The sequence below is a fragment of the Pyxicephalus adspersus genome, chromosome Z, assembly GCF_032062135.1.
Source record: "Pyxicephalus adspersus chromosome Z, UCB_Pads_2.0, whole genome shotgun sequence".
Taxonomy (NCBI): domain Eukaryota; kingdom Metazoa; phylum Chordata; class Amphibia; order Anura; family Pyxicephalidae; genus Pyxicephalus; species Pyxicephalus adspersus.
Window position 1 is genome coordinate 31,164,127 of NC_092871.1, and position 26,636 is coordinate 31,190,762.

The 26,636-nt window shown below is 36.1% G+C and overlaps 1 protein-coding gene across 1 annotated transcript in view; it reads left to right on the top strand.

Annotated features, from left to right (window-relative positions):
- The window catches only part of AFF2 (ALF transcription elongation factor 2), a 313,572-nt gene that overhangs the window by 84,404 nt on the left and 202,532 nt on the right, over positions 1-26,636 (top strand). Inside the window, exons 2-3 of the mRNA XM_072431518.1 lie at positions 20,080-20,203; positions 22,160-23,032. Coding sequence (XP_072287619.1) covers positions 20,080-20,203; positions 22,160-23,032 — 997 coding nt within the window. The remainder of the gene's footprint in view (positions 1-20,079; positions 20,204-22,159; positions 23,033-26,636) is intronic.

Genomic DNA, 26,636 nt, shown 5'->3' on the forward strand with positions numbered 1-26,636 from the left:
CCCCCCCCCCCAGACAATATTATAAGAAGGGACATGACATTATGGCAGTTGCAATTACTTTAAAGTTGGTAGAAGCTTAGTCCTTACAGTCATGTTTTATATCCCTTAAATTAAATATATTTTATATCTTTTTTTTCTTCTTATGGGCAGATGTTAGGAAGTATTGCATGGTTGCTCAATAGCATGGTAAAGTGGTTGTCATTATGGCAAGACCATGTCCATGCTACAGATCCACTTTAGGGTGATTTCCTTTCACCCCCTGAACTCCATTCTCCCCAGATTGTTAGAATATATCTTCCAATGTGAAAAAAATATATCTGGATCCACTAACCAATTTTGTTATGTTTTTTTGTTTTGTTTTTTTATTTTTTACTGAAGATGACCTCTGATTTTATTCTGTATATATGCAGTTTACGCATAAACTCTTTCCTAGTGTTTTGCATTGAAGTAGATTGATTGGTTGTTACTCTATAAATTCAATCATATGCAAACCTTGATTATGCTCAAGAGCTTTATGAAAGAAATGTCAGCTATTACATCTCAATATTTTCATTATCATCCCTGAATATTCAAAATAATGTCTTAGACAATAAAACTAAACATCGAAATATTGATTCTCATAATAAACCTAATTCATAAAAAAAAATACCTGAAGTATTGTCTTTTACAATAAACTTCAGATATAAAAGAACTTCCAAAATATTGTGTGTCTCAATAAAATTCATGTATAAAATAACATTCAGAATATTGTCTCTTGCAATAAACTTCATGCATACGTGTGAAAAAGGCAACTATAGACAGAATTATACAGCTGTAAAAGAGACAATAAATGTAACAGATGCTTGGTTATTTGCAGTTTGTCCAAATATCTTTTTAATAAAAGGATGACAGGTGTGCTTTAAATGCCTTCTGAATCTGGTGTCTGCCTTTTTTTTGCATAGACCGCCAAAGTTGGTCAATAAATATGTATTTTTTTTTTGTATATTTGGAACCAGTGAGTGTAAATTATATATTTTACCATGTGGGTCTTTTAATGCTGGTGTCAGATAAGCATATTTTCTATAGTTTGATGCTGGGTTGTGTGTAAAATTTCGGTTTATAAAGTTTATTTAAAGCCTAGAAAGAAAATTTAATAGGACCCTAGGACAAGGAGCTTGTTGGGACTATAGGACATTATGTAGTTTGGTTCGATTTCTCTGGCGCTTTCCTGGATCAAGTGCTGTGTCGTTCTGGAATCCTCCTTCGTCCCATCGTAGAGAAAGCTCTGGGCACCGCCATCTTCTTTCTTGTTCTGCCTACATCACCCGATGCAGACACAAGATCGAGTGGTAGATGGGGGTGGGGGGGGAAGAAATGTTTTTCTCCATTGAAAAAAAAGCTTCTAAGGGTTGTCTACCCTTTTATGTAAAGTAAAATATTTTGTTTAGGTCCACTTTAAGTACTTGTGGTACATAGTTTTGGTAGGTTTAAAGTTAGTTCTACAAAGGTTATAACATGCTTGGTGACCTAAACTGAAAACATACATTAGGGCTGCGGTTGCCAACCTGGTGGTCCGCAAGAAAATTTTGCGGGTCTGTGGCTCCCCGAATAAGTCCCAGGCAAAGGGAAGTGGGCCGGCTGTGTATCTGGACATAACCTGCCCACTCTCCCATAGCAAGCTTAGATCTGTGATGAGGGAGTGGGTGGGGCTTTGTCACAGTGACGTCACTATGGGGGAGGTTTCTCTCCCTTTGGTTGACACCCGGCAGGTGATTTTAGTGATACGCGGAACCTAAATGGTTGGCGACCACTGCTCTAGGGTCTTTGATGTTCTTTGATGATCTTTAAGAATGGATACATTTTGATGAATAGTACGTAGGGAGGTTTGGGGTGGTTTGTTTTTTGGCTTTTTTACTGGTTCTTAGGAACAGGTCCATACTTTAATGTTCATAGTTTAGACACATAATTCTAAAAATAAAGAATCCCATAAACAACCCCTCAAAAACAAAAATTGGGAAAATTGTAGTAGATTGTGCTCAGAAATCTTCACAGGCAGAGAAAAGGCATTTCTTGCAGATAAATTAAACCAATTCTCTGCAAACCTGATTACACAGCACTAATATATTTCCCAGTTATTTATACAAGCCCAGTGTAATTGTGAGACTTTGAAAAAATATCTACAGCTTAAAATGATGACATCTTGGATAGCTTCTGGAATATTCTTTTTTAAAGGTCAACAAAGAGGGGTAAGAATCATGAGGTCAGCCATACTGCTTATATACTTTCTGTACTTTGTGTCCAGCACTAAGCCAGACTTGTCATTATCTTTTCTCTTGGCAGATATTTAATTCCAAGTTGACATTTCCAAAGAGATTTGTTGAATCGGTGCATGTTTTGAAGTGGAAAATTTAACTAAACAGAGATTAAGTACGTGGCGTGTGTGTGGTGTGTATTCGTACTCTTAAGATGCTATAAATAACTAACAGTTTAGCTGGAAATTACAAAGCATGCCATTGACACTAGCATGTTTATGGGATCAGTGTGGAACATTTCATAATTGACATACGGTACTTTCTTTTTATTTAGTTTTTTGTATAAAATAAAGAAAAATACAACATATTTGGTTTACATTAAAGAATAACAAAAATGAACATTACAAATTTATATAGTGTGCACTTGTTGAGGGCTATGCTTGATATAAACTTTCTTTTGAAGAACAGTCTTCATTTAAGTCACATTATGTCACATTTAAGTTTAGAAATTGTGAAGAGTTGGTCCATTGCCACATCTACAGCATGTGTTAAAGTTCAGCTCAGATTTAAAAATGCTGAATTTGTAAAGCATACATACATGTTGGTCATGTGATGTGGGGCAGGGGGTTTTCTTCTTCCCTGCCGTGGCATGCAAACTGATCACATGGGGTTTTATTGGAAGGAACTGGAGAGTCAGAATATAGGCAACAACATTCAGATTACAAAGTGAATGCACATCATGTGTGGGCCAGGTAATAGCACTAACAACCCTGGGGTGCTGGAATGATAAGGTAGGGGGGTGGAGGTGGAAAGATTTAGAAATTTCAATTTTGTCCTTATTGTATACTTCAATAGGACTTTCTATTCTAATAATTCAAATCCGGTCCCATGATTTTGTTTTTTTATGATTAAAATATGCACATCAACCTTGTTTTCTGCCAGATTATTCCCCAGGTAGGTTAATTTGTAAATTCATCAAGCATGAAGCTTCACCTGCAGGTGTTAAAAAAGAAAATGATGAGATCACAAAAACACAGAGAATTTGTCCTCACATTTGGACTTGGGTTATGTTTGGTGGAACTCAGCTGTGGCCGCTGCTTGAACAGATGAGTTACCCCATCTGCTTCCCACAGATTAATCTCCCTTGTGTGCTAAGGCTGAGACATTTGCTATATACTGAAACTTCAATGAGATTGTCAATTTCAAACATATACACTTCTATATAGGTGATGCTTTGAGGTTTGATAGGAAAGAAAGTATTATCATTCACCTCAATGATCATCGTTGTGGGATATTTCTCATTCTAGTCTATTGAAGTATACTCTGCTTGCTTATTCTTTTCCAATAGAATTAGGTATTGTTTTAAAGTCCACTGCCTAAATTATAAAATAGTCATAAACTCAATAAAAAATTTTGAGCATATGCATGAATAAATGTGCACAAATTGGATTTACGATACAATTTGATGTTTTTACTTTGATGGAGTAACAGAGTTATTAGCAGAGTTTAGGTGAAAAAACAATTATTTATACTATGTACCTTTTAGCATGTAATTCCCCATTGGAATCCGAGAGCATGTGGCAGTACCTTGGTATTCTTCATGATAATGTTATTAGGAAGACTAGGTCTATAAACAGAAATTGTTGGTGATAGTTGCAGAATGCTTACTGTAGGTACCATGTCACTCACTATTAAACTATCTCCCTGTGGGTCTGGTTTAGCAAAGCTCTCCAAGACCAGAGAAGATAAGACTATTATGAGTAAACCTGAGTGTTCCAACAAACCTGGAATGAATCAGATCAATGATAGTCTTTTCTAGGCTTGGAGAGCTTTAACCCCCCCCCCCCTAGCATTTTAATTCTGTCCGTATTTCCATGCAAAAAGCAGTACATTTTTTTTTTTTTTTTGCATGGAAAATTATTTTACATTGTAGGCCTATAATTCTTAGGCATTACTCACCGAAATATGTCCAATATTAAATGTAATGATAAACTTTAAATAAAAAAACACAAAAAACTGTTAAATAAAAAATAGTGAAACATAATATAATAATAACTGTACGGTAGCTTGTAAAATATATATACTGATGCATGCACCGACGTCACCGGGAAACCCCGGAAATCGTCTCTGCATTCGCTGGCTCAAGATGGAAGAGAGAAGACGTGTCCCTGGATCTGTGGGGACCAGCAGGATTTTTTTTTTTTTTTTTAATGATTTTTAGTGACCCCAAATGTGTGACTCGGGAAAACCGCTTTTTGGATGGTAAATCCATCCTGAGTCACATTCAGGATTACCATTAGGGGGGTTAATAAATCAAGCTGATTGGGCCTGATTTATTAAAGCTTTCCAAGGCTGGAAAGGATACACTTTCATCAGTGAACCTGGGGGATCCAGCAAACCTGGATTGAATTTCTTAAAAGTTCTTTGCTATTTGTTAGCAAATGTTTTCAATCCTGGACCCGAATAATTCCTGGTTTGCTGGATCATCCAGCTTTACTAATGAAAGTGTATCTTCTCCAGGCTTGGAGAGCTTTAATAAATCAGGCCCACTGCCCCAGATTTGTCAAAGTTCTCCACGGCTGGAGGGAACTTACTTTGAGCCGCCATGACCTCCTCCTAGTTGTTATTCTACACATACCTAAAATGTATAAAATAACCTAACTATTAATCAAGTTTGCAAAACGTGGAAGTCTTATAACAAGGACTTAATGGTAAACTGTGGCAATAACTCAAAATCTGTGTCCAATGAAAATGCACTGTACTTTTAAGGGGAATAAATGAAAATCCACAAACTGAAATTTGCTGTATATTAAGTTAAATAATTTAGGAATAATATACTTAGTTGTGCCCATTGTCAATTAAGGAGAGGAGCAAATATGTTAAGCTGATTGAGGGGGTTTACATATACTTTAGGCAGTGAGAAGTGTTCGCAGCCTTATACCATTCTAATGGCTAATATATAAATTTTCCTGATATAATTTTTGTAAGATGTTCCTTTATGAATCATTTTGCACAACTTCTTAATGTAATGCAGGCAAATTATAGGCATCTAAATAGGAAAATCAACATAAAAAGCATAAGAATATACATAAAATGTGTTTATTTTGCAAATACAACCTGACCAGAGTTACATGTCTAAAACCATAATTTGGCTATTACCAACTGAGTGCAATGAATACTTCCAACCCGTACAAGTACAAAAAGAACAGCATGAGTTGACTGTACACATGGGGTTTACATGTTCGTTTCCTATTACATTTCCATTCTGTGCTCAGATTTTTCCCTACAGTGGAAATATACTAGCTGGTTAATTGGCTTCTGCCCCGGGACTTGGTCAGAGACTCGTATAAAGGGGCCTGCTACTTTGTGAATTATTGCAGAATAATATTCATGCTATACAGAGAAAAGTAATTCAAGTTTATCTTGACCCAAGGAGAAAAATGTTATATATTGCAATCTACCAGCTTTTAAATGTAGTGGCTGCATCAGATTTCTTTTTAGGCTTTTTTTTAAAATGTATTTTCACTTGGTGATCTGGCCAGTGTAACACTTTCTGTATTGCTTGTAACACCCATTCAATGTTTTGCATGTATATATTAAGGAATAGTTGTCACCCTAACCGCTACAGAACAGCTTATACAGGTAGTCCCAGAGTTAAGGACATCCAACATACAGACCACTCCTAGATATGAACGGGGCTTCCTTGCTCGCTTGTGTGCAGGATGTAGGCTTTATGGGGGGAGGGGGGCAGTTCGCATTTTCTTCTTTGCAGAAGAAATCTTTTGCTAAACAAAGCTGAGTTTGTGGGGGATCTTAAGGGCCGAGCTGTTCTGGAACCTCTTGTAACTCTTTAATGACCAAGACAAACTCTGCAGTTGTTTTTTTGCATTCCAAAGCGTGGCTTGCTCCAGAAATTAATGTCTAGGCTCTAGAATTTTTTTTTGCTTTGTGATTAACTCACATTGAGGATTTTATACAGTAACTGACCTCTCTGCCTAATATGTTGAGACAAACATCTGTCCTAATTGCATTTAATACATGTATTAATAAATTACAATTAATTAATGTACATGTCTTGACTTACATACAAATTCAACTTAAGAATAAACCTACAGTCCCTATCTCGTATGTAATCCGGGGACTACCTGTAGTTTCTTCCATATCGAGGAGGGTTATATATTCTAGTTATTATTGGCCTTTTTCTCATTTTCCTCCAGCACGACATTAAATTTTATAGTAGTTAGAAAAATTAAAAGTATAAAGAGAGACAATGTAAAGATAATATTTTGTGCAGCTTTCCAAATAGTAGAATATGGTGCATTGAATATGAACATAGAGACAATTGCTTGCAGTGAAGCAGGTTGACACTCTCAGTTTCTGTGTCAACAAGTGCACTTTGCTGAGAAGCTGAAATCCGCCCTGGCAGATCCATTGTCGGAGTTTGATATCTAGATTCAGCTGTGCTGATAAAAGGTCAGGCTTATTTCAATAGTATGTGACATCGCTTTAACGCTGCAGCGACCTGACTATATAAGGTGGTTATACCTTCATAGAATTGTGCATTTTGCATCTATTTTTCTTTCCTTCGTAACATAAAGTTTCCAATTCCAATTTAATAGCACCTTTTAATACCAGGGGATATAACACTTCTAAAAATATCTAAATGCTTCTAATAATACATGTTAGATGATGCACACTTTGCTAAGTTACATACATAGTGCAGATTGATGATAAAAATATTTTCATTCTAGACAGTTTATGCATTTAATGTCAACTCTGTTTTCTGTATTATCAAGATTATTCCAACAAATTATAAATATCGAAACTTATTTTGTTGACACAATTTTTTATTTACTAAGTAAATAATCTTAGTAAATAATCTAAGAATATTTGCCAATTGACCCCACAATCCTGCAATAGCCAGTGGTATGTACTCCACTGTCCAGTTGGAGCTGGAATGGGGAGGCAATAACTGACGAGAATGACTTTAGCAGGGGCCCCACACCAATCTTAAAGGTGAATGGAGAAAGGCATCCCTATCGTAGGTTAAGTATACAGCATGCTAGCCTCCCCCTTTGCAAAAAATGAGCAATTTTTATTATGAATTAGTATTTATATAGCACCAACATATTACTTAGCCTTTTACAAAGTTAATAATTATGTCACTAAATGTCCCTCAGGAGGGCTCACAATCTAATGTCCCTACCATAGTCATGCATCATAACATAGTCCAAGCACATTTTTGGGATGTGATAGAGAACATAAATGTGTATTCTGACTTATATTGAAACCTTAGACCTTAGTGGTGAAAAGGCAAGCTAGCCACTTACCGAGTGCTAGCCACTGAGACACCATGCCACTTACCCAATAGATCCAGTATGAGCACGAAGACAATATTCTTTTTATTATAACCATAGTTGAGCTTTTACACAATGCTGATAAACATTTGTAAAACACAGATTCGTCCTAGTACATGCTATACTCATGAAATCATTAATGTGTGTTGAGAGATATGCAAGCTGGAAATGTTAACATAGAGACATTTAAACAGTTACCCGCTATTGCCAAGGATTGTCATTTTTCAACCCTATTCACGAAACTACATTTACATTCCTTTTTATCCAATGTATTTTCCATCTCACCAGTAAGTAGAACTGATTGACTGTGGAATGCTTTTTTTTCCAGCTTGTCTTTATAGTTTCGAGTCTAAGTTTACTCACCCTTGGCAGAACTCTCTGTGTTGTAATTAAGAGGGGTGGATGCTGTGTCAGGCATTGATCTAGAGTGTTGGAGTAACACAGTGTGACTATTTGGGCAACCAACACACATTACCAGTGATGAAATAATCTGGCGGCATATCAGCACTTTCTATTTGAGATGTAAAAAAAAAAAAAAAACAATCCCCCTGTAATATTGATTGTTTGCTCAGTTTCATCTATTGTAAATCAATGGCACAAGAGACCAATTGTCCCTTACGTTTCCCTGTCTTGCTGCACTGTGATTACTGCTTCTACTGAAGAGCCTCTGATGTACTGGGTTACTGGTAGTACACCCTTTAAATAATGTGTGCAAGAATAGATAGCCTTTCTGCTGTAATGCTTCAAGTGTATAATGTACTTACCAACTATATTAGCCACTTGTGTTACCCCAGCTGCAGCTAGAACGAGATAAAAGTGCATTGTGCACGGATGTTGGGTTAAATGCAGTAACGCATAACTTCCAGTTCAGTTCAAAATGTTATCATTGGGAGCATTACGTTGATTGAGGGACAGAAGCTGCAGAAACTTATTAAGCAACCTGTCATTACATTCATATCATAAAATGTGTTGTTTAACCCAACACCCAATATTGTAAGTTAACACTGATTTCTGTCTTTTTTTTTTTTCCCTTCTTTTATTGAGAATTATCATCATGGACTTTGGAGTTAAAATTTTTAAATCTGCATTTTCCTAATTGTTATTCATCATATTTGCTGCCCAGTTATGTTGCACAGGCAGACTCTTGGATGACTGTTTACTTATACGATTTTGTTGGCCAATTTGGCTGTAGAACAGACTGCTATAAAGCTGCAAAGACTCAAGGGAATCCAATGGTTTGTGCCTGACCAGATCCACAGGAGTTCTTTTTACCTCTAAAATCCACCGTTTGGTGTGTGTGTTCAATCTTCCTTCTCTTTTATATAGGCAGCATTAAAAAGTTGTAGCATATTGGGGGTTCACCGAGAGAAAACAATAGAAGGTTGGGTAACAATTTCTAGTTTTAGCAACTAAAGCTGCGTCTTTATCTGAGTGGATGTGTATGTTATGGTCCAAAGCATTTGCTTTGTTTTAAAGTTGCCTATATTTTTCCAACCCCCTAATGAGCACTCTAATGACATTTTTAAATGACCCTATTTTCATGTTATACCATTTTTTAATGGATAGCATCCTCTTGGGAGGAATTATACAAATATCATAACGCATAGATAGGTTAAGGTCAGCCTAGGTTCCCAGGAAAGCTATATTTGCATGCACACCATCCTAGGTAACACCTACACATGATGTCGAACCTCAGTTAAGGAAAGAACTGCAATCCAATGAATGAAAGTGGTAGGCCAAATACAGAGTTGAATGATGTGGGACATTCAGCCAGGAAATAAGGCTGGGTCTCTAATATTTGCTGCAGCTTCTAATACAAAGTATGCACTAAAATTGCTTTTTTGGGACAGGAGAAGAGCTTGTAACAGTGTACTTGTTTGAAGGTAGGGATGGAATTAAGCTTTAAAAATATATATACTATAATATTGATAGTGGCTCCTTCCTTTCCTTCTTCATCCCATTTTTTATATTCTCTTATTTTTTTATCCATGCCTATTCCCACCATTGCACTCATTTTTATCTTACAATAGCAGCATTTTTATACCACTTTTCTCCCATAGATTATGAGTTTGTCTACCATAACCAATGACCGCTTAGTAACTTTGGGTCATGGTAACTGATCACACATATTACAAATCTGATCATACAATCCTTTTATCAGTTAAACCCCCCAACTTTTAAAGATTGGCCAGAGAAATACTTTTTAGCTATGTATGTAATAACAAAGTATGTATGTACCAGTAAGTGTTTTTCCTTATATTAGCTTTTCAGGATAAGAAATTGCATAATTTAGATGAAAGGTTTAGTGTGAAATAACATTCTGTAATAGTTAAATAATACATTTTTATATATGCATATATCCAGAGGAACTTGGGTCTAAAATAGGGGACAGTCCCTCCAAATTATAGTAGACACAGGGGTTGTTGGGAGGCATAGTACAACCATCCATGATTTATCAACTACTGTGTTATGTTACGTTCCTGATCCATTCCAATTTAAATCCTATCAGATAAATCCTAAACAGATTGTACAATTGGATTGTAATGCATGTGGCCATAGTTGTAGATGTCTTTACTGCATAGACAATCACTCGCTTTATCTTTTCTTTTTAAAACAAATATAGATCCAGATCATTTGCCCTGTCCACAAAGTCATGTAGCCTATTATCTTACCCCCCACCGATCATTGCTTTCATATGGTGTTTCATATATCTTAATAGCTCATTCCATGCAATCAAAGCCAAGAATAAGCTGTTCTGTAAAAGTAATACAATACCAGAGCAGTAAGTCACATGATGTACAATTTACTACAGATGTGAAAAGTTTGTCCTTAAATAAAAGGAAAAAGGTTATTTTTGGAACTATGCCGGCATCTAATCCACCACTAATGGCTTCTGCAGCAAATAATTTCAAAGAAAAACCCGATTAATCAGCAGCAAAAAAGGAGTCAAAATTTGGTTGGAGGCTGTTTTGTGCAGCAATTGAAAAAATGTCGTGAAAGGCTGATGCATTTTATATTTATTAATATAAATCTATATTTATGAGCTTAGTTTATCTAGTTAAAATGTAAGCAGTGGAATTCAGCCGGCACAGATGGTGAAAAAGTCAAAGCTGAAGGCTTATGCAGAGATAGTAAGTGACAAGACATCTTTGTTCTTAGTTCTGTATGTGATAGTGTGTCTTGTCAAAGGATCAAATAGAGAAGCCTTGAAGACCATTAGCAGGGCATTGGAAAATGCATATTATGTCTTATTGAGACAGAAGGTTCTGCTAATGGGATTCAGACATTGTTATAATCTTGCAAAGAGTTGATGTGTGCTGCACTGAATAAAGGTGTCATTAAAGTTGGTACTATCGGAAAAGATAAAAGTCTCATCTAAAAAGGCAGACCTGAGTTCACAGAGATTGCGGTGAAATGTTTCTGTCAAAAGGTACATCATTTAGAGAATGTATTGTGGTATATATTTTTTTTGTGTCATGGTCAGGGTTAATATTATTTATTTTACACTTTTCTGTGCTTTTGTCATAGTAATATTGTTATGCCCAACTGGTAGGTAGAGCTTGGGCTCCTTTTCACATTTTCCAGTTTTACTCTAAAAACAGAGCTTATTGGCTCAAACAAAAATTGTATATGAGTTAATGCAGTGTCTCATTTCTCCTTTTCTTATTGTCTTGCACAGCTATATCTTAAGTTTCAATGAGAGACCGTATGCCAGAAAGAAAGCAACTAAAAATGCTCATTTTTGCTTAGGGTACTTGAGGGAGATTGGCATCAAATGTATTCATTGCAGAGTGGTAATTCAGATTTTAAGTTCAATTTCAGGGAGCTCTGCCCATTTTTTTTATTTGTAAAACATCCACAGAAAAGCAACAAAAATTAGTAAATCCAAGGTTTTTTCCTTGCGGGGGATCAATGCTATTTACAGCATGACACAAAAAAACACGACATTTAGCCTCCTGGCTCTCTATCAGTCCCGCAGCCATAAACGTTGGGAGACCTCCTAAGCTCTCCCAGCATGCAGGCTGAACACAGCCTATCCACCTGAGCCACACCTGTCCTCAGGCTCCAACTCCTAGGTTCCTTTGATTATCCGAGGTTAGGTGCACCAGAGGTCATTCTTAATTCCTGGCCTGGGAAAAGGAGGAGTGCATGGCCCATCCATTCCTTCCTGGACTCTGGGCCTGGATTCCAAAAAAAATGCTGCTATTCTGTTGCAATACAAATATGCCTGGCCCAATCCAGACCCTTTAATACTTTTTCCAGGGGCAGATGATGCCAAATACCCTGCAAATTTGGCATAATCTATTTCACCTTGCTTCATCCATAAAAAGTATTTTTATTTACCATATCAGTTGCTTTTCTAAAAGTTGGTCCTCTTTTCTTTCCCTCAATAATCTGGATTTTGGAGGGGGCCGTAGCAACTTTAATTACAGTACAGGACTGCTGGTCCTGTAAGCATTCCAAGGCTGGAGAAGATTCTTTCATCAGTGAAGTTTGGTGATTCACAAGACCTGGAATGGATCTGTTCCAAATTGAAAACATTTGCCAACAAATGACTTTTAAGAAACCTTATCCAAGTTTGCTGGATCGCCTAGGTTCACAGATGAAAGTGCATCTTCTCCAGTCTTAGGGAGTTTATTAAATCGGGCCCATTGACTACCCTCTTTTTAGGGATAATAAATTAGATGATATCCCTAACGTATTCCTCCCTTTTCACAGCCAGTGCTGTCCTCCGCTGTCCAATGTATCCTGGTTATTGGCAAGCTCTTGGCAATGTAGGACTGTTGGTCCTGCAATGTGCAGGATGATGTCGGAAAGCTGCAAGCTGCCATGCAGCAAGGAAAAAAAGGATGCTTTGTGGGATCAGTTGCATAAAACAGAAAAAGCTTGCAGGAGCAATCAATAAATAAAATACCATCTTACTCATTATTCTGTAGGCAAAACAATTTAACCATTGGTGGGTGGGGGTGGGAACCCACTCCAAAGGTGAAGGGTTTTTTCTTTTCTTCTTATTAGGTTATACATGGCCCTTTTTAGATTGGCCTGCGGTCATTTATTCAAGGACAGTAAAATCAATATTGAGATTTCCGCTCTCCACAGAAGAATACAAAATGATTAATCTTGGCAAAGGGCTATAATTCAAATATATTTCCGTAAATCCACATTCTACTCTTATGGTTTGCTGCCTTGTTCTGATCAATACAAGTCCTAAACCCATAGGTTTGTGTGTGTTCTTCTCTTTAATCCCTAATTAATGAATCAGGTACAGTGTAGTCATATTAAACGTTTCATTTTATTTATTTGTTAATTATCTAGAGGTTTGGTAAGATCTAGAAACAATGTGAATTTCCACATTAAAGTAGCTCCGGCTTTTCCTTTTTTTTGCCTTTATTGTACTTATTATATTTGAGCATTTGGAATTTACCTGTCTGCTTTAGTCGTTACTTGACTGACATGCCATGTACAAGTTGATACATTTAATAAGTCATGTTGGCGTTCTATACAGAATAGAACTTTTAATAAATTTGTGCAATAAAGTACCATTGCTTTTGGTAAGCAGTAAATGACAGAGCTGCCCAGCTGGTTAATGTTTAATTATTAACCTCTGTGCCCCAGCCATGAAGTCCCACTTCTCCATCTACATTCTGTATAATATAAATGAAAGAAAAATGAAACATGGAATGTAAAATATTTGGTAATCAAGAAGAAGTATCATTGAAATGAATGGAACTTGTTAATTACATTTACCTCTGTGCTTTTCATTGGAGATACATCTCCTGGAATATCCTGAGGTCGATGCAGAATTACCAGTCCTTGAAAGTTTTTAAATGTAGTTTGTCACTATCGTGGCAACTAATTCTTTTTAAATATTGACATGGCCCAAAATCAATTGGCTCATTCTGGTATTAGCTCAGGTATTAGTGTGTCCAATGGATGTGTCTACATGGAGGTAGGTAGGTCCATTTGGACAATACCTTCTTGGGTTTTGCTTTAATTGGTGTGTCATTTGTATGGGCTTAGTAAAGACTAGTTAAACTCTTTTACTGCTGATGTCAGCAGTTCCAATCCTGGATTCTTAATTCCTGATTCATTCATTGTTTTATTAAGGGGGAAACTACTGCAATGTTCATTCTGAATCCCTGTTTTGTTTTCTAAGTGTCCAAGCAAAAACAGTCTTGTCAGTAGGTGAAATTCTTTTTTTCTGCTCCCTTACAAAGCACTACACCTTAGTTTACCCCATTGCAGGATTGGCTTGAAAGGCACATGGATGGATTTATTCCACCAGTATTTAAACTGAACTAAAATATTAGCACGCATAGCTTTCCTCATTATTATGCTGGTTATGCTTGAAATAGATTCCAAGAGCAAAGAAAAATTAAGTCACATTAACCCTTTAGGACATAGCACATTTATATTGCACATTATTGACTGTTCTTCTGCCACTTCCACAACCCATTCACCATAAATGTCTTATCCCTATGGAGCTATGTATTTTCTGCTATTTATGTCTTCTTGAGGGCCATTAAGAGAGTCAGAATGGTGTATATCCTTGTCCTAATTTGATGTGCAGTTACGCCACAATCGTCTCTCTGTTTATTCTTGTCATGCTGTATTTTTCAGTCATTATCTAGCCGCTCCTTGTGCGCTTAGTGCGACATGACAAGGGGATTATAATAGTGATTTAAATGCACCTTGAAAACACATTGTTAACCAAATTACAATCATTGATGTCATTTACATGTGTCTGCTTTCAAAAGATGAATGCGCTCTTTCATACACATCTATAATAATGTCCCTAAGCATTTTAATAAAACAAAAAAAAAATTAAAAAAGAAGACAAGCCACCCTTTCCAGACCAAATAAGGGAGTATTGGAGGATCTGAAAGATGCTTGCAAATATTTTTGATAGCTTACCTCTATTAAATGACAAAGAAATGTGTAAGTCATTTGCTGTTATCTTTTTTTCCTTTTTATTTTGTAATAAGTGTGCCTTATCTTTGTTCGCTTCTACTGATGGCTGTCCTTTCTGTAGTGGGTTTGTGATGCTTATTTTCCTAGGGACCATTTCTATTACAGAATGATTCAGCCCTGATTTACACATCAATTACATATCCTTGTAGAGATTTTCATGCTCCTCTGCCTGACATCAATGAAGCTTGACTGCATAAATGCTTTATTTCATAGCAATATATATATATATATATATATATATATATTTACAGATTCTATAGCGCATATATATATATATATATATATATATATATATATATATATAACAAAACCAGAACTAACACTGATCGACAATAGGCTACAATATAGAAAATACATAAATAACACTTTCCTTTGAAATGGCTTCTCAGTTTTTCCATTTATCATATTACCTTTCTTGTTCATTCCTTCCCACGAAGTAGAATTAAGAATCCGGATTTTATTGTATTTGGCTACATCCAAATATCCTGGGATTATTTTTCTGCAGTTCATCAGAACTGGTCTACGTGCATTGCAGTATTTGCATATCAGATGCAGATGACACATTTTAATAACGGCTCCTCCCTACTTATTACTTTAAAAAGAACATCTGTCTCAATGGATAGACTGACATTTTTTTTTTAAGCGAAGTGTCAAAATCACTAAGGGTATTGAATTACCACTTTTCACTTGCTTGTAAAAGTGTATAATGTGCAGTTCAATGTCTTACGCCTTGGAAAATGATGTGTACTTTATAACAGCTGAGACAGAAGTATCTGTGAAGGTGTAAAGAGGACCTGTGAGGGTAGAAACATGGGAACTGTCATTCGGAGTTAACATTCTGATCCTAACCATACTGAATAGTAGGTAATTGATCTTGAACAGTGAAGCAGCTAACGAGGTCCTAAAAGCTTGAATTCCTGTTCTGCATGCTTGTTATAGATAGTGAAACCAAGATGTTGGTCCTTGAACCTGTACCATAAAAATCAATATTTAAAAAGTATTTACTGCTATATTTCTGTGGTTTTGGGTGACTCGTTATGGGTAGATACCTCCAAGCACTGCCTATAACAATGAAAAAAATAGCAAGAATAGCAAGGTTTTAAAGCTCTCTGATCACCTCAATAGTGGTCAACCTGTGGATGCCTCCAAAAAGGTCCACAATTCTTTATATACATGTATACATATATACACTACGGGTTATCACAGTAGATTCAGGGTCTGGCTTGACTCTTCTAAAGCAATAACTGTGCAAGGCCAGTTAAGATCACACAGTGAAGGTCTCCGAAACTGGGCTAGTTAGTATTTTGCTCTGTGGATTATACTAAGGATGAGGGGGTAAATTACATACATCCTGTGCAGACCAAAACTGAATGGTTAACCTCCCCCGAACATACCTATATGTGTCAAAGCATTTATAGAGTCAACCACAGTGTTTGACGAACACTTTGTTGTGTAGTTGAGTGGAGTTGCGATGTGGTTCACTGCACTGCAAAGAATTTTGGACCATCTCTAGTCCTCTAGCAAGGAAGTGGCTTGCCGTTCAAAGGTAGCCCATAACTAAATGTTATGTCCAGTAACCATGGTACAATCCACAAAGAAATGAATTTAACCTTATGCAAACGCACGCATGCACAAAATAGTTCTACCGGTTCTCAAATGATTGAATTGAAGCATTTAAGATTATTGTTATGAACTTGTATTGATACAGAGCCGACATATTACAGAGTGCTTTACAAAGTCCATAGTCGTATCAATAACTTCCCCTCAAAGGGGCTCACAATCCAATGTGTCTTCCATAGTCGTATGGTATTAACAGTCTAGGGACAATTTTAAGGGGAAGCCTAACTTTTTTGGGATCTGGGAGGAAATTTGAGTGTCCAGAGGAAACCCAGGCAAACATGGAGAGAATATACAAACCCCTTGCAGATAGTGCCTTGGCCGAGATTCGAACCTGGGACCTATCGCTGCAAAGGCCAGAGTGCTAACCTCTGACTGCAGTTGAATGTGCAGTAAACTGCTGCTGTTTATTGCACATCTGAAATTAGCTTAAAAGTAAAATTGTCCCTTAGGAACCCCACATATACAGTAATTGTTCACCACTTTTTGAAGTTCATTCTTATCTTTTTTTGTAAAATCAATTTATCCTACCATCTGTTTGAGCCTCTTGCAGTTAAACTATTCATCAGAAAATAACTGTAACCCTAACTGTGGTTAGCAGCAGTTAAAGCTGTTGGTTAGCACTTAGCAGAATTATTACTGAATTTTAATCTTTTGAGTTGGGTTTTCAAAATGTAAATGAATACCGAGATATGAGTAAACATGCACACAAAGCAAACTTCCAACAGTTACGTTACACAGACACATAAGCCATTAAATGTCACATTACATTAATTCCCTTGCTCAGTACGGTTTACAGGATCAAATACAGGTTTTCTGAATCATAAGAACTTTAATTGAGTAGATAAAGAGGTCCTCATAATTATAAACTGCAGTAGGTATAACAAGAGGCTAAATACATAGCTGTGGTTTTAATTAGCTAGTGCTTCAAATTAGTAATTGTGTTTTCAGTCAGAAATCAGTGACTTTCTACACAGTTAAAGACTCAGCAATGAGCAGTTCATTCCTCATTATATCTCTCCATGTGACGATTTCAGGAGCACGCCATGCTGAGATTGAAGGGAATAGTCGTGTATTCCACGCTGGTTATCTTCCAACAGCAGCGGAGCTCTATGGAGATTAAAATTATTATCGCTCAAGATATGAGTAATAACTGTTCTTTGTTAAATGGCTGACAAAAAAAGCAAAGACTAGTGAAAACAAAAAGCCATTTTCCTAAGAGAACATTTGTTTACAATAATTAAACACATGAGAACCAGCTCTGTGTTTAATGGAAAAAATTGAGTAAATCACCTTACATTGGTGAGCATCCATACTGCAACTAATTTGTATACAAATTGGAGGGGCTTGAACTATTAAATGAGTGACGCCCAACCGATTGCCATGACCCTTCTATCCCAATCTTAAACTGTGGTCTCGAATATAAGTATTGACTTTTTCCTATTCGTTACTCAGAAATGTAATCTCAACACTGGGCATGTCTGCAATTCAAATTATTGTGGGGATTAGTGACACGTTATAGTTGGACCATAAATTCCAAATGTACTCAGAGGCTAAAATAAAAAATAAAAATAAATTTGAATGCATTGATTGTACGTTGAATAAAGTTTAAGAAAAATACACAAATGCATAAACCATTTTTATTTCCCTGGACTGTATCTGTCAGCCGGCTTCTATATTAATGTCTGCTTTATGCATCTGTGTCTGCATATGCACACAGAGTGTTCAGGTGTAGCAGGGTTATCCATGACTTGTCAAGTGTAATGTAAATGTGATGGTCTCTCAATGTCGGAGAATAAAGTGAGACAGGGCTAAGTGACATCTAGCTGTCTGCACTTTTAATTCAGAGGAGAGCTGTCTACAAGAATGTTGTCATCTAACCTTTTCCACTGAATCTAGACTGGGATTCTAATTCATGTGTTACTCTTTAATTTGGTTTAATAGGACAGATCGCTTTTCAAATACACAGTCTTGTTCAATAAAGCAATGTGAAGAGCAAAGGTGAAGGGACCCTTTCTAACCTCTGGCAGCCAATTAAATTTCAGTTTATAGTAGTCAAGCCACTGAATGATTGTTGCTGGGTTGCTTTGGATTATCTTTCTTCAACTATTAAAGGCTGCATTGATGATAAATTCTTCTAAAAAAAAAAGAGATGGTGGATATGATATGGTTTGCTTTACTGAGTAACTTTTACAGTATTTTTATTTAACATACATTAGTCATGTCTGTGATGAGCCACAATGGTCTCTGTGCTTCCTATTTGACTCTTCTAGTGGTGCAAATTAATTGTGTGTTATGGATTTACAGACAGTATCTATATTATAGTAATATGGATATAAAATATCTCTACTCTAAGGGCCAATTTAAGGTTTACAATTACAATAAACCTTTAGTGTCCCAAGACATTTCAATAATCCTACCAATTGAGTAATATCTAATAATAATGAGAATTTCAGACCTCGTTAACTATACTATACCTAAGTGATATAGCAGAAATTTTACTGTTCCCTCCTAATTAAGTGGTCCATAAGGGTGTCTGCACATTAGATGTGACCCCAATAAGCTCTCACCCTTTGGTATTTCAATTGCCCCCTTGGCTCTGTATTTTACATTCAGTGACTTGATTTAGGGCTCAATTACATTTAATATTTAGCAATACTTGTTGTTGTCATGCATTAAGGTACATTGAGTTTAGTAAGTCTTTTTTTATCACGGGACAACCCAGTTATCATTTTTTTTATAATATGTTTCCATTGTAGCACATCCTAATGCTTAGTGTTTGCATAGTACTGTACTGCAGTGCAGGCAGGTCCACTGCCTTCTATTGTAGTATTGGGGTGCCAACTTAATGTGGCATGTTGCAATATAATCATGTTCAACATATTAGTGAAGATAGGCTCTTAGGGATATTTCCCCCTACCTTATTTTCCTATAGCACTAGGAAAAGTTATAAAAGAGGTTCACCCAGACACAAAGACACAGGCCATAATAAGGCACCGACCTATGAATATAAATCATTCCGTTATCTGCTCCCAGCCGCTCTCAACTGCAGAGTTTTTCACCCTCTTAGTTTTGTGGTGGAGAATAGTCAAGGTTGGGGTAAAGTTCTTACTCCAGGAGGAAAAACCCCCATTGCAAGAAGCCACTTGTTGCTTTCAGGAACTGCATTGCAATCTGTAGCAATGCTTGCACAAAATTATTCAAGAGCAATTGGGAGCACAGATAAGCATGTAGTAGAATGCTGTGATCAACTGGAAGTCTGAAATGGCCCTAAAAAGTACAAAGTTTCTAGCTTTTCCTTCTCTATTTTTATAAAAGTTTTTTGGTGTTAATATGTCCTCATTGGAAAGATTTTCTATCATTGCTATCCTAATAGTCCTTGCCACCAGAAGAGTGAGGTCCAGAATAAAAACATAATAGAGGATTTAACCTTGCTGTATCCAAAATTATGTCAAAAGTTAAGCTTTACATCAATATTCACTAATTCTTTCTACAATTATCCTAATAATGAAGTAGTAAAGTGCTTATATAGTCATAGTAGTATTGTAGCAATAAGTTCTTTATTCAAGTTAATATCGGGACACTTTTGCTTCAAATACTGAATATTTTATTGATAATAGCCTAGTGTTTTTAGGCTTCCTTTTTATTAATTTATTTTTTAGGTAACACCAGCACTCTGTCCTATATGCATTTATTATTTTATTTGACGTCTCCTTTACAGACATTTCTGGTGTTTGCCACTGGCAAAAAATGAATAAATAAACAGCTTGCCGGTATAACAAGGTTTGACAGTTGTGTAGTGTTGATGTCGATGCGTATAGTAAGTTAGAAATGTTTTAGTTAAAGTCTTCTGCAGGTATGATCTGAATTTCAGTGCAAATAAATGCTTTGTTTCTCATTAGCAGTCATTATGAACAAGAGCGGAATGCGTTGAAAAGAAAAGAATGGGAGAGGAGAACTCAAGAAGTCCAGCAAGATGAAGATCTCTTTGCCTCTGGGTTTAATCTTTTTGGGGAGCCATACAAGGTAAGCATGATTAGACCTCAATTTATTAAAGTATCAAACTGATAATTTATTTTCTATGTGTAAGTATTTTAAGTTCACTTGTAGCGTTTACCTGTATTTCTAAATGTCCCAAGCTCTATGAATACCACCAGACTATTTCAATGGGGAACTGGATATTGCAATATGTGTTCATATGGCACGAAACCAAAGTGAGCAACCACATAAGGGCTGGTGAGCTGCAATCTATTACATTTCCCTTTAATTTGTCTGCCATAAACTAAAATTTGGATGCTTACTTTGGTTTAGTGCCATTTGAACATGCTATTTTTATTTCCAGTTTGTTAATGAATCAGTCTAACAATATTCATAGTGCAGCAAAACAACTAAACACTACAAAAAATGCACTTGAAATATTTACACAGAATTAGGCTTATCAATGAATACACCAATTCGATTCATTATTGATGGTTGTTTTTCTTTGTGATAATGAGTTAAATTGTGTGTGAGGCAGCAGAACAAATATGCAAGTGTTTAAAAAGTGCATCATAGGTCCGCTGGCTATATCCAGAGCACAATAGTGTCCTCTTGTTCTCAGCATGGAGGTTGAAAAGAGAGAGTGAGAGTGAGCCTATGTTTGGCCGATGCCCAAATGGTACATTGTGCAACTCTGTTGAAGGAGACAGCTTATAAACAAAGAGCTTATTCTTGGCTTAGCTAAATGTAATTTCTGCCACTAAAAATGACAAAACCTAGAAACTGTTAGTACGTAACTGTGATTTCTTGCTTTGTCCTCTCATCTCTTTATATTTTAAATATATTGTTCTGTTTTAATGTTTTGTAGATCTTACAAGATTATGTAATTATGTTCAACTGCATACATGCAATCATACCATAACAAAGTGTGCTTGAGTTCATTCTAATTACTATAGTTCTGCTATTGTTGACGAATCAGTAGATTGCCTTAGGTAACCTGACCAGCACCGTTTGCAGTTATCAGAACAGTGCATGGAATTTATATATGAATATGTTTAACCAAGGAAGGTTTGTGTTTTACTAAAAGTTAATGAACGGGTAGAAAAACTTAAAAGTAAAAGATTAGTTACTTGTAGTCCGATGTATGGAAACAGAGCTGTGATTACTGTTGAACATTCCACTACATGATGGGAAATAAGCATGTAGAAGTATACAAAGTGTTTTAAAGGAGAACAGTAAGGTAGAGATAAGTTAAAGTTAGTATTATACTCTAAAATGAAATATATGAATACACTTACTAGGGAGTTTCAGCTAATAAAATGAATAACATACTATCATATTGGTCAATAAGAGCTCCTAGTTTTTTGTTTTTTTTTTTAACTTTTTTGAAAGTCAGATTCTTACGACCCCATCTTTAATCCCACAGTGCAGTGCAATGAACCTAGATGCTAGCTGCCTGCTACACTAGACAAAGTCTGATACGTCTGATACAAAATTAAATATTTAGGACAATAGTTTGCCTATAAAAAAGTTCTAGAAAAACATTCAAGAGCAGTATTTTTTCCCAACACATTTCGGCATTGAATAGGCTTCATCAGGGGTAAGTGTGGCTTGCGGTACAGAAGTGTCGGGATGATTACCGGCTTGTTAAATCCCAAAGAAAAGGGTTGTGCAGTTTCTAAAAAAATATTTAATAGAGGGGCAAAATCAATCCATGTCTGGAAAGAAAAAGAACCAGGCAGCTACAGGTCTGATTCTGAACAGCTCTAGTAGTCTAGTTGGCATTATATACACAATTAACAAACATATTAGTTATTTTCTTTAAATATTATGATATATATTTAATAATATTTAAAGAAAATATTTGCAGACACCATACGTTGGATCCTAGAAATTATTGTTCCTTTGTGTGTAGTGTTTGTTTGTTTATGTAACATAAATATTATATTGTATTAATATATAGATATATTAACATTAATACTTTTTTTATTTGTTACAATATAGACAAATAAAGGAGATGCTCTTGCAAACCGTGTCCAGAATACCCTGGGAAACTATGATGAAATGAAAGACTTGCTGACCAATCACTCCAACCAGAGCCATCTTGTAGGAATCCCGAAGAATTCTGTCCCTCAAACACCAGTTGAGAAAAATGAGCAAAACTTTTTTCCAGAACAAAGAAATAGAGTGGCACAATGCCATCAGAGTAATAACCACTCATCTACATCAATGCCACCCCCCTCAGGCTTGGCTCCAATGTCCACAATGGTACATGAAGGAACAAGAAAGTCAAGAACGGACTGGCCACATGGTGGACTTAACTCTACTTGTACACAGTCAAGTCAACCAAGCCGATCAAAACAGAATTCGTCCCATGATTTATCACAAATAAGGTTTGAAGACCTTTATAACTGTCAAAATGAACAGCATAAAAGTGTACATGTGGAGGAACCCGTGCCCGCAACGTCATCATCTCACTCGAGAAGACATAATCACTCAAAGACATTGAGTGGTGAACATACTTATAAAGAAACTGCTCATTCAAAGTCTCCGGTTGATTTAGAACTTTCACTACATGGCTCTGTGTCTCCACTTCCTTCTACATCTCTTCTTCTGGCAGGCAATAGTCTGTCCTCTCAAAACTTTCCCCCGGGACTTCACAGTAAAAGTAGCATAATGCAACAGAAACCAACAGCCTATGTCAGGCCAATGGATGGTCAGGACCAAGTACCAAATGACTCGCCTGAATTAAAACCACCAACGGAAATTGAAGATGGATTTAACAACCAGTCTTTTGGAGCAATACTGGATGGAAAGGTCAATGCCCCAGTCAGCAAGAACAAACTGCCAAAGCTTAGCATCCCCCAACCTGCTGAAGTAAGTGCTGATTTTTTTTTGTATTGTATTGCATTGTTTTGATTATTAACTTTTTTTATGTGTGTGTGCCCTGCAATAATGGGATATTTTCACCTTGCTCAATTTATGCAAATTGACAATGTCTGTGTAAAGTGGCTCCCTGGATCCACTGATACTGAACTTTTCAGCAGTACCCCACAGCAGCTCGGCGAGGAGTCACTCTCTGTTATTTGACAATTCTTGGACCTAGCAATTGGCTGCTATACCTGATCATTGCCACATGGTAGAATGCCAGATGCTATTCAATACTTGGAAGTGCCAGGTATTCTCACTTGTGGAGACAGTAAAAGCAGTGGAAAGAAGGTGTTGTCAGGATGAGTATCGGTGGGTCAGAGGTTCCGCACAGACATTGGGCCTGATTTATTAAAGCGCATCAAAACTATCATGAGTGATATTGGGTGGATTTTTTAAAAATAATTTACTATTACTTGGCAATTTCTTTTATTTCCTGGATCACCCAGGTTCACCCATGATAGTTTATTTTCTCCAGTCTTGGAGATATTTAATAAATCAGGCCTATTGTCTCTTTGCCCTGAATGGGCAAGGTAATGGTAAAAGTCTTTCTTTAAATTCCATGTCTTGAATTTGTATTTGTTTAAACTGGTCACAAAAATCACAATATATTTTACACTGCTGTGTCTGTCTTATGCTGGTCCCAATCATAATGATCCCAACATTTATTATATTGATTGTTTTGATGAGAGTTATTTTATGTCTTTCATAAATTTGTTGCACAAAATGGTTGATTCAAATGTTTAGTTTCTCTCATGTAATCAGGTAATTACCCCCCAAAATGTCACCACAATGTAAGTTTTGGATATCTATTCACCTGTTCTAAAAAGTTTGTTAATGTTTCTAGTTTGTGTTTTATAGTTAAGTAAGATTACAATTAAGATATAGTTGAGATTGGATCATAGTAAAGAGCTGTGCTTTCACTACCTGTTGGAGTGAAGAAATTCCATCTTAAAAAATCCAAAATTGCAAAAAACCCTCTGTTACACTATCTTTTAATTTACATTTAATTTAGACAATTCTTAAAGGGTTCATACAATTTTCTAACCAATCTGAAATGTTTTGCCATGTGTTAGAAATGAATTACGTATGCTAGAACTGGTTTATTTATTTATGCATTTAGTAGTTTATTTTTGGCATTTCCATTACATTTTAAATGACCACAGTTTCATTACCATAGCTGATCATAGTCCAACAATCACTGTTAAAGTGAGCTTCTCAGATATATTAACATTTTAGGCATTAAAGTACCTCCTAACAGCAAATGTAACTAGATTTTAGCAGCCTGACATTATGGCTTAGCTCTGTCGGCTGCCATCTTTCTTTCTAGGGTATTTTATTGGTGAGTAAGGGCTCTCTCATTTCACAAAAGAATGGCGGTCGATGGAGTATGGTCTTGATGACGTGGAAATGAAGCAGTTGATAACAAAATTATTAAAGGCACACATAGAGGGATTTTGTGGGTAATACAGATTGCTCTTGATTGTGCGAGCTGCTATTTTGACAAAACTAGTAATGCTGGTTTCTTTGTCCGGGGAAGCTGTACTGTTGGGGCATAAGTGTTTTACCAGTATGGCATTCTGGCAGAGGTGTAAATTAGAAATACAAACTACAAAACCTTTCACAGGTAAAACAGTCAAAATCTATTTATGTAACGTGTTTTTGTCTGGACAGGTGTTTTAGGAGTTTGTGCCTTTGGAAGGAATTGGCAGAGTCTTTTCCACAAGCCTTATTTGAGCTTTTCTGTGCTGAGCTTTAATATATTTGCAGTTTAGCTGGCACTAGGACAGCCATACGTCTGGCACAGAGAGCTTAAGTTACTGAGTTTCTGAGTCTAAGCCAAAGAAGACCGACCTAAGATAAGAATAACAACTCCTTTACTGGGGTTAGGACAACTTCATCTACAACCAATAATGAAAATTACATCTGTAGCCTACTCAGAATTAGGCATTTTATGATTTCCATTGTTGTTCCTAATTATTCAGCTTAATTATATTAGCAGTTTTTGCTTAGTACACAATCTATTCACTGATCTGAAGAAGCAGGCTAAATATGTTTAATGAAGACCCAGTCTGGCAACTTGGCAACTTTAGAAAGCCCTGTTTTTTCTGACTTTGAGGATTGGTGTTACATCTTCAAAAGCTCTGCTTTATTTTCAAAAGATGGAAGTTGGACCTCAAAGTGCTAACATTTAGCAGAAATCTTAAAATATTATTACATTCCAGTTTAACTAGTATTCCAGCTGCTTTGATAAGTGTTAAGGTACATGAATGAGGCTCCTGCTATATACATTGTTATTAAATAGATCATTTCTATTCACTCTCCTTAAATCTACAAAAGCTATGTAGTTAAAGCCTGAAAATTTAAAAAAGTTGTGTCTTGTCAGGTAGGGTACTGTGTTATCTAATTCTTTTATTAACAATTACCATGTTTGTGTACTATGGGTCATGGATAGCTCTTTCACTTGCACAGCCACCAATTTCATATTTTCTGCCACTAATCGGACAGTACAGAGATGAGCATTTTAATAATAAATGTGTGCCACCCTAGGTAATTGCCTTTACAGAATATAATTTACTTTCCCAAAAGGTAACTTTTGTTTTGTTTTATTGTGACATGTTTTGTAAAGATATCTTGTAGGGACCATTTTAAAGGGTTCCTACTGACCCCCTATTAATTCATTGTATTGGACATTTTTAAGATGAGGAGAGTTTAGTCTGCCTGCAAAGAGTATTAAAGGAAACTTGTCCTATCCACAATAATATAGATTTTTTATACTGGTAAAATGCAGGCATCAAACTACTTGTGGATTCAGATTTTTTTTTTTTGAGAATACTTTGGATTTCTAAGCCCTCTATTGAAGTCCATCCAAAGCTGAAAAAAATGCAATTTTAGGCATATCAAAACTAAAAACATAAAGTTTTAGGTACATCAAAAATGAAAAGATAAAGTTGTTGGTATAGACACTTTATCATCCATATTTAAGATTATTTGCATTACCTTATCTCCTATGGTTCCCACACAATATCAAGATGATTGTTCAGTGCAACTAAACTCAATGCATTTTAATGATCAATCATTTAATGATCATTTTTATGGCCCTGCATATTTTTGTCAAATCCTCTAAACAGCCCTATATGTGCAAGTGCATGAGAAAACCAATTGTAATACAGATTAAAGAGACAATGGTTTTTAATAGTTTAGTTTAAAAAATGAGTAGTAACCAGTAACTTTGTAGGTCATTATAGCTTCAACTCACAAAATAGCTTCATTTCAGTATATGGTTGACAGGTCCTCCATAACCAGGTCCATTGACAGAATTCCAAAAGGGTAGAGGCTGAGCAAGCTCACGTTCCCTACATGTCAAATTGTATAGAGTCCTACAGTCTCATTTTTCACCATCTCCTGTTCCCAGACCTATTACCTTGCAAAACTTGTATTTTTCTTTATAATAAACTGTAGGAAATGTATTTCAGCTTAGATCAGATTTTCCTTTTTCTACATAAATAATGTGCTTGTCTGTTTTTAAGCTCCATGTTATTTATTAACATTC